This window comes from Bemisia tabaci, chromosome 6, assembly GCF_918797505.1.
Source record: "Bemisia tabaci chromosome 6, PGI_BMITA_v3".
Lineage (NCBI taxonomy): Eukaryota > Metazoa > Arthropoda > Insecta > Hemiptera > Aleyrodidae > Bemisia > Bemisia tabaci.
In genome coordinates this window covers 26,082,368-26,091,992 of record NC_092798.1, presented here as the reverse complement: position 1 = coordinate 26,091,992, position 9,625 = coordinate 26,082,368, and the positions used below count along the sequence as shown (strand labels likewise).

Genomic DNA, 9,625 nt, shown 5'->3' with positions numbered 1-9,625 from the left:
TAATCGATAAAAACTCCCCACTACGACCGCGCGGCTACACGTACAAAGTAGAGCGAAAAATACGCAATCAAGTTGTATTACGTCACACAGACAATTTGATTTACCGCAATAATAAACCAAACGAAAACTTGAAGAGAGTAGTGGAGCCTCCCGATTCTACTTGAAAATTACTTGTGATGAATAAGGTCACGCATTTAGTGTCAGTAAGTGCCACAGCGCGCGTGGCGTACTGCACCTGTTCTATCACTGAAGGATCAAGGAGATAACGCTGAAGGGAGAAAGTATCCAGCCTTATCTCACTTGATCACATTTTCAAATACAGGTCTCACCGCGTTTGATCAAAAATATGATATTGCTTTGAATAAGCGATATCATATATTTATTTTTATGTTTTATTTTTATTATATATTATTATTCTTTTATTATATATTATTATTCTTTTATTATATATTATTATTTTTTATTATTTATTATTTTTATTTTTTATTTTTATTTTTTTAATTTTTTTTTGAGGTTTACAAATTCATTAAGAATTTGTAAACCTCGGATCATTTTTGCTTTAGCATTGTTGCTTATGTTATTACGGTAATGTACCTAAACGATGCGTGATTATGTTGGTAGATTTCGTCCACTTGAATCTCGCCTTCAATTTCACCGCATAGGCAATTTAGTACGAGAGGGAGACGATATTTTTAGAAACAAACTCGAAACACAAGTTTTGACCATTTAAGTACAAAACTATGACTCATGAGTACAACTCATGAAGTACAAAATTTTTAACAAAATTAATGGCTTCATAACACCAAGGACCTGTATAAAAATGGGTGATTCATATTTCACTGTTTTATCATTTGTAATGTGTTATCTTAGGGTTATTATCCCTGATCTCGATCTAGCATTATATTCTGCTATGACAATTGACATTGTTTCTCACTGAATCTTTGTACTATTGCGCATGTTTGTCTTTCTTGGAAAATTTCTGAAAACTTGATGGCAAAAAATGTATTTACTCATGAGACAGCAAGTCAAAAAAGTTGGTTAAACTGCCAAATAATCACCATAAACCAAAGATAAATTAATTAAATCTATCTTAAATTTGTGCAGAAGTAAAAATTACTTTTTATTTTAGCTTAAAGATTAAGAACCTCCATCTTCGCACAAACTAAACTAAAATCGAAAAGAAGTATATTTTTGTTCATTATAAAAATGAACAAATTTTTAGCCAACAATAACAAAAAAAATTTATTTCCAGAAATGGAAATGCCATCTGGGAAATGATTTCCTGTCAACCTTAAAATATTTCAAAGATCAGGCTAAGATTGAAGATATCTTATTTTTCGCAAGGGTTTTCATCTAGCTAGAAGTTCTGATTGATGTTTTCTTGCAAAAACCAGAATTAATTGCATCACTCATCCAAGAGGCCCATAATTGACAGTATTTTGTCTCTTGGAACTGTTATTTTATCAGACTTATATCGGAATTTCCTGCATTTTTTTTTCATAAATGTCTGCGTATAATTTTGCATTCCTTGTTGTCATATATGTAAAATATTGAATTTGCTTTTTAGGTCCAATAGCAACAATGTTTTGGCTTGATGACAATTTGGGAGCTGATATATACTTGGATGGTAAGTCTGCTTTTCTTAGAGCATTTGCATAGTCCTTGTCATAAAGAATGGCGAGTGAGTGGTTTTAAGGGTTGATTATTTTCAGCAAGGATGGGTACTTTGAAAGAGTCAAAGCATCTGCTTTTCAACCCTTAAAAAATAGCTCAAGCTAGTCATTGACTTTACCTCTCACTTGCTACTGTTTGCAGTATGGACTACAACAATGCTTTCACCCTGAAGAAAAAATAAATTTCATTGGAACTCACCTGATCAGGCATGAAGCAAATCAAACACTCGGACTTTTGTCAAACAGCTTATTTATTTTAATTAGTGGTAAATCCATATTGAGGCTTGACCAGTCGGCACGCCATGCTGCTTGACAGGCCGCCTGATGTGTAGCTTGATGGACTGCTCGATCAGTTTTCTTTTGAAGCACTCCCAAAACTGTAAAGAGGATTGGAGATCCCTTCTGATAGAAGAGGTAGGGAAGGTTCTAGAGAGGCTCTGCTCTGATTGGGCCCTGTGAGCATTCTCACTAATTGTCAAAAGGGGTCCTTGCTGGAAGTCTGGAAAACGTGGATTAATCAGGGAAACATTAGGAAGAAATTAAGGAATTAGTAGCAAAATCAGATTTTTGAGGTAAAAAATCCCTTGAATAACCTTTCAGACTCACAATGAAAAATTAATCTACCCGCCGCTGGGAACAAGGAAAAAATCAAACATTTGTGCACAATTCTGTGAAACTTGAATCATTTGAATCCATTGGAGTTCATGATCCCTGGTCTCCTCCAGTAGTGGCCAATGAATATTAACTGATTTTCTCAATACTTCATTGCAAAAATAACTTTAAATCTTTGTTACACTCTGTTTATCAATTCATTTTAAGTTGTGTTTTTCTTATCCGGCAAGTATTAAAGATCTATCAGGGAAAAATCAAGGAATTCAAAACTTGTGTTAATTATTGTTAAACCCTGATTTAGCATGGGATTTGACTTGAGTAGAACTTGATTCTTTGGTGGCTTGAAAGTTTTATATATCTTGAATATAAAATATATTTAATTTACATTTCTGAGTTAACTATGAAATGTTAAACAAAGCATCCTCACATACATTAACATTTCATCACTTCAACATTGTATTCCACATGCAATTTAAACAAGAGATCATGTAGTGCGATACTGCATTTATCAAAATCATCAGGATTCCACAAAAATGTATAATGCCTTTCTTCACGAAAAAGATAAATCGAATATCAGCCTCATCAAGAAGAGCTAAAAATAGTAATTTAGTCATGAGAATAATTCCCAGAAAAATAAGTGAGGAAATGAAGTATTCCTGTTTCCTCATTCGTTACTTACTTCACTACTTTGCGCCGGTCGGCTACTCAAAACTGCCATGCTCAAGGAAGAACGCCGTACAAAAATTCGAGAGTCGCCTTTCCCTGGACAAAGCATTCATTTTTGACGACATTCATGCACATTTTTCTCTGACATTTTCAGACATTTTAAACAAAATTGTCTGAAAATTTTGGGGAAAAATATTCACCATTTCCCCATGTAAATTCGATTTTGATCGAAGGAAACTTGGCAATGCCTGGAGGTTCATACGGCGTTTTTCCTTAGCACGGCAGAAAAGCCTTTAAATAACACCTCGATGAAGGAGAATTTCTCACAGAGTAAAGGATCGAGAGTCCATATGGGTACGTACATGTCGCGTGTTATACGCAATGTTTTTCCTAAAACCCCGAGACAGATTTTTCGTCCATCCTTTTCGCACTCATTTCTCCTGTCTCTCTTTTTGTTCCTCCATGACAAGTTTTTTAGGGCCTTAAGCCAATGCTTGCTTACAATCAGACGCACCATCTCATATCTTTCATATCTTTTTTATCTCGGTGCACCTGATGGCTGATGCATAATCTGATGAATAAACATACCGCAGAGCACGAATTGTTATCTATTTGAAAAATAGAATGTAACCTACCCTCCGTAAACTTTGCTAGACGGAAACCACGCGTAAACCTGTAAATACATAGGTTGTCCCAAAAGTACTGCACGTTTTTTTCTTTTTGACGAACGGTAGTAGATATCAAAATGCGGTTTGTGTAGTCTTAAAGACCGGCCAATTACCGGTAAAACAAGACAAATCCGAGCTCTCTAAGTCAAAAAATGACCAAGTTACAGCGTTTTGAAAATGACTTGTAGAGGGGACCCCTACGGGATTTTCAGCTTCTTTTCTGGAAAAAAACAAAGAGTTGATTGTTTTTTTTTTTTGGACAAACGGTAGCAGATATCAAAATGCGGTTTGTGTAGTCTTAAAGACCAAGCAATTACCAATAAACAAGACAAATCTGAGCTCTCTAAGTCAAAAAATGACCAAGTTACAGTGTTTTGAAAATGACTTGTAGAGGTGACCCCTTCAGGATTTTTAGCTTCTTTTCTGGAAAAAACAAAGATTTGATTGATCAAAAATTCTACAGAGAAATCGTCGCGATCGAATGAAGTTGGTAACATGATATCAGCCCGGACCTTGCACCCTGCGATTTTTGGTTATTCCCTACGTTGAAAAAGGGCTTAAGAGGCAGGAAGTTTAACTCCATCAACGAGATGAAAAGAGCTGTTGAAACTTTCTTAAAGAACATTAGGCAAGAAGAATTCGAAAAAACCATCTTTGAAGAATTGGGAAGAACGGTTGCGGCGCTGTGTGGCAAGTGATGGAGGGTATTTTGAGAAGAAACTAGTGTCCAGTCATCCAGTGAAGAAGAGTAAATGCTAGTAATCTTGGTAAGATTCTGCAAAATTGATTTGATAAAACCACTTGAATCCTTAATTCTTTGTTTTTTTTTTTCCAGAAAAGAAGCTGAAAATCCCGTAGGGGTCCCCTCTACAAGTCATTTTCAAAACGCTGTAACTTGGTCATTTTTTGACTTAGAGAGCTCGGATTTGTCTTGTTTTATCGGTAATTGGCCGGTCTTTAAGACTACACAAACCGCATTTTGATATCTACTACCGTTCGTCAATAAGAAAAAAACGTGCAGTACTTTTGGGACAACCTATGTAGATATCAGCCACATTAGATTCGCCTTCATTTTAGCCGTATAGGCAACAAACTTACTGGAGAGCGCGAAGAATCTTCTATTCGAAAAACACAAATTTAACTCGCTTTATGAGCTTCGATTGAACCGATGACCTTATTGTGAATCCGTCAATAAGTACTCATCATCTTTAATATCGTGCCTTACTTCATCCCTAATCTTGGGGATCATGCGTCATTCTTGCAATATCTTGACAAACTCGTAATCTGAAAACCACCCGCTTGCGTAAATCACGACTTTATGAAGGTGGGCAGATGGCTTTTACTTTGTTTTTATTGTTGTCTTGGATAGGTGCATTTTAATAAATTCGTTGGTTCAACCGTTGGCAGCAAGCACAAAGAATATTATTTCAGAAACTTAAAGGGAAAATTATTCCAAGTTGATCAAATGCGACCCGTAAAATGTATGAACGGAGAAAGTATCACCCGAAAAATCACACTATTTTTTCAACACAAGCACGGAAAAATGTATTGATTTAGAGGTCATAGAAATTGGCAAAAAATGTTAATTTTTAGACTCCTAAAACTTCATATTCCTGTTGATGAATAATTTAGAAACACCTGTCCCTGAAACTGAATTCTCACTACACTTTAAAAATCATTATCTCAATTTGTAGTTTTCCTGCCTAAGGTACGCTAAAAACAAAAGTTGAAGAGAATAGTACGTTCATACTTTTAAAATATCATATTTCTGCTGTTAATGAATTAAGAAACAACCGCCACTAAGAGGGCGCTTCATCTCTAAAGTTCTATTAACCATGCCGCAAAATTCAACTCGATCGTTCATGTAATTATTACTACCGCAAATAGGCAAACTTGCTCTGGAAGTCCCATTCCTCTACGAAGCATTCCTCTTTAGCTTATAAAATGAGAAATGTTCGGAAATTTCAACATTTTCAATGATACATTACTCTAATGAAGTATTTGCAGTTTACTATTCAACTTTTCATATTGAGGACTTAACAAACATCACGTGAATAGTAGATATCTTCGTAGCGCGGTATTCCCAATGCTTTTTGCGCTCGTGTTTTGCAGGCCCGTCAAATTGAAAAGCGCGGTCTATAATTTGGAGGGAAAAAACTGACCAATGACAGCAAACGGTGAGTCGCGACCCCTCAGTCATCGATGGATTGTTTTTAGAGGTTAGGATTTACACATGTGATAAAATGAAAACAAAACAGGCAAGAATTGCTGATAAGTGCTGATAAGAATAAGACATAGTATGTAGTTTTTTTTTCTATTGAACAGTACCTGTAATGAATCGATATCATGGCTCATTTAATACATTTTTAGTCTTCAAGTTATGATCAAGTAGACTGATAACAAAGTGTCCGCTCACATTGATTAAGTACCTAGCTAGATTCGATTAATTTTTGTTATGCGAATTCTCATTTTCTGTGCGACATGTCTCGGTTAAAGTTGCATTTAATTACTATTTTTTTTATGACAGAAGCAGATCATTTTATTAATTTCGTTATCACAGATTGAACCTTCTGCTCAAAGAGTTCTAAGTTCGGAGTTTTCTTGCTCACTGAGCGAAAGTTAGTCAACGATTCTCTCCAACTCTTTTCTGTGGCAATCAACGCTTTGAAAGAATGGATTCTGATGAAGAAATTCCCTCTCTGGTTCCTGCGACTTTTACTGCAGTTCCTGTGACAATTATAACAGGTTGTTTAGGGGCTGGAAAAACTACTCTTTTGAATTACATCTTACATGAGCAACATGAAAAGAAAATCGCTGTCATCCTGAATGAATTTGGGGAAGGTTTGTATGAATTTTGAACTACATGCTTGTCCTCTCTCATATTCTTCACAATTTAGTTTTAGATCAACCTTGCATGGCGTCATTCACAACTTGGTAGCCAAACTGACAGGACTATTTTCTTGCGACATAGGTTTGATTCGGGATGATCTGCAGCCACAAACTGACAATTCAAGGAAAGAGATCTTCGGATTAGTGCAACTATGTCAGCCTGACAGGACAGGACTTAGCCCTGTCTTTACCATGCAATATGTAACATTTCTATATCTTATCAGGTTGCTTTAAACTTTCATGATTGATCTGCAAGGGCTTCTCTGACAGAGTTATCTGTTCCCAAGTTTTTAGTATTTATCAATTTGCCAAAAATATATGAATATTACCAATCCTAGCTTTTTCATCAGTCTACCACCCCCTTATTAGTTATTTAATTTGGCTTCTTCGCAGTAGTCTCCATACTGAGGAGGAAATAATTCAAGGAATGGAATCTTGGTTTTACACCAATTTACCAAAATATGCGGATTCTAATAGGTTTACTTGTTAAAGCAAGGGAGAGCTGAAAATAATGCAAGCACAATTTATGTCAATTCATTCCATTTTTACAGGGTAGTCAATGCTGACAGCGTTGTACTTTTTGACGTAAGTCCCAAAAGGTGACCCCTTTCTGATAAACTAATACCTACTGTATTATTTCTAATCAACTGTATGTACCACTCTTTTGGTACTAACTGTTATCGTTAGTATTAGGATTCTCACATTTGAACTGATCCATCTCTTTGTAATCTCTTTTTCAGGAAGTGCCTTGGAAAAAAGCATTGCCATTGGAGCAGAGGGTAATTTATATGAAGAATGGCTTGAACTGAAGAATGGGTGTCTTTGTTGCTCTGTCAAGTATGATAATTTTTTTTATTTCAAAATCGTTTTTCACTGAGATTACCGATGTATATCAAAACACTTGTCTGGTAGCGTTTACACCTTGACACATTCTTGTAAAAAAGAATACCTACTAGGGAATCACACTCCATAATGCGGATACTCACAAATTCTCAGTATTAATGACAATAAGTCAAATTGGCCCCTGCAAGCCGATTATTAAGTTTTGAAGCACCCTGATTAGACATCAAAATGCGATATAGTGCATGGTTAAGACAGGGCTATATCCTGTTTTTTCGTGCTGATATAGTTTCAATAATTGGGCCGCTGAGGAGCCAAGGTAATTTTTCTCGAATCGAATCTGATTTGTTATGAAAGAATTGCTTGAAAAATGACAGGGGCTCTAATTAGTCAACCATGAGTAAATATGTAACTGCAGAAAAGAACATTTTGACGGTGTAAGTCAGCAATCACATAACTCATTTGCGGTGTCTGCAAATCTCCGCCTGTATGTTATTTATTTAAAGGAGAACAAATGGACATCATTCCTTGAAGTTTATGCAGAATTTTCTTCGCACAGAGAAGATAAATCACGGCAGTTTTAAAGAATTGCTGTTGAGTAGTTTTCCGTTTAAAAAATAAAGTATGATAGGAAGTCTGCAACGTTGTAAAACGAGTTATGTGATTGCCGACTTACACCGTCGATTTTGCCTTGAGTATGAACCTTTGACTAATCGATGTAAAGCTGAAAGAGAGAGAAAGGTTTTAAGTTTTGCTTCCTCTTCAAATTTTACGCATGCACAAAAACGTCACTTTTTATTCGAGATGAAATGTTTTCCTTTACTTTATTTGTAATTTTTGGAAGGTGAAAATATATGATGCAGATAAGCTTGAAGGTACTGTTGACTCAATTTTTCAAATATGGGTTGATTTTATTCCATGTGTTCAACCATCAATAGAGCATGGAAGGCGGAATGGAAGATTATTTATACTGAATTACCCAAGACTTCAAATTTGACATATTCATGACTGTTTCGATCAACGCCAGAGGGTTCTTGAGGATTTTGTAAAATTTTGCCAGTTCAGAATCTTAAATGGAATTGTATTTCTAATTTTGATCAATCTTTTGATAACTTTATACACGACTAGTAAGGAATTAGTGTAATGTTCTTTTATGTTCCTCCTGTTTTGTTTTTTGGCTGTTTTTGAACTTACTTATCTGGTATCTAATTTTGTTGCAGAGACAACGGAGTCCAAGCAATTGAAAATTTGATGGAAAAAAAGGGGAAATTTGACTATATTTTACTAGAAACTACTGGATTAGCAGACCCAGGTGTGTAAGCCCTATTGATTCTTCTCTTATTCAGAGTTAGCGCTCTTGCAAAGAGCTCTTTCAAGTCTTTTATGAGGAATATGACTCACAGCACCTCTTGTATAAACCTTTGAACAACGAAAGCAGAATATTGGATTGTCCGAAATCCATTCTAGGGCACAAACCTCATGAAGTACAAAATTTTTAACAAAATTAATGGCTTCATAACACCAAGGACCTGTATAAAAATGGGTGATTCATATTTCACTGTTTTATCATTTGTAATGTGTTATCTTAGGGTTATTATCCCTGATCTCGATCTAGCATTATATTCTGCTATGACAATTGACATTGTTTCTCACTGAATCTTTGTACTATTGCGCATGTTTGTCTTTCTTGGAAAATTTCTGAAAACTTGATGGCAAAAAATGTATTTACTCATGAGACAGCAAGTCAAAAAAGTTGGTTAAACTGCCAAATAATCACCATAAACCAAAGATAAATTAATTAAATCTATCTTAAATTTGTGCAGAAGTAAAAATTACTTTTTATTTTAGCTTAAAGATTAAGAACCTCCATCTTCGCACAAACTAAACTAAAATCGAAAAGAAGTATATTTTTGTTCATTATAAAAATGAACAAATTTTTAGCCAACAATAACAAAAAAAATTTATTTCCAGAAATGGAAATGCCATCTGGGAAATGATTTCCTGTCAACCTTAAAATATTTCAAAGATCAGGCTAAGATTGAAGATATCTTATTTTTCGCAAGGGTTTTCATCTAGCTAGAAGTTCTGATTGATGTTTTCTTGCAAAAACCAGAATTAATTGCATCACTCATCCAAGAGGCCCATAATTGACAGTATTTTGTCTCTTGGAACTGTTATTTTATCAGACTTATATCGGAATTTCCTGCATTTTTTTTCATAAATGTCTGCGTATAATTTTGCATTCCTTGTTGTCATATATGTAAAATATTGAATTTG

The 9,625-nt window shown here is 35.0% G+C and overlaps 1 protein-coding gene across 2 annotated transcripts in view; it reads left to right on the top strand.

The window, feature by feature from the left end:
• The first annotated feature begins 5,950 nt into the window (after positions 1-5,950).
• LOC109042528 (zinc-regulated GTPase metalloprotein activator 1) overlaps positions 5,951-9,625 on the top strand; it is a 49,759-nt gene continuing 46,084 nt past the window's right edge. The window contains exons 1-3 of one of the 2 annotated variants that reach the window (XM_072301643.1): positions 6,075-6,460; positions 7,249-7,345; positions 8,569-8,660. In XM_072301643.1, coding sequence (XP_072157744.1) covers positions 6,292-6,460; positions 7,249-7,345; positions 8,569-8,660 — 358 coding nt within the window. In that variant the 5' untranslated portion in view covers positions 6,075-6,291. Of the gene's footprint in view, positions 6,461-7,248; positions 7,346-8,568; positions 8,661-9,625 lie in introns of both variants that reach the window. The other variant, XM_072301644.1, reaches the window with a different exon arrangement.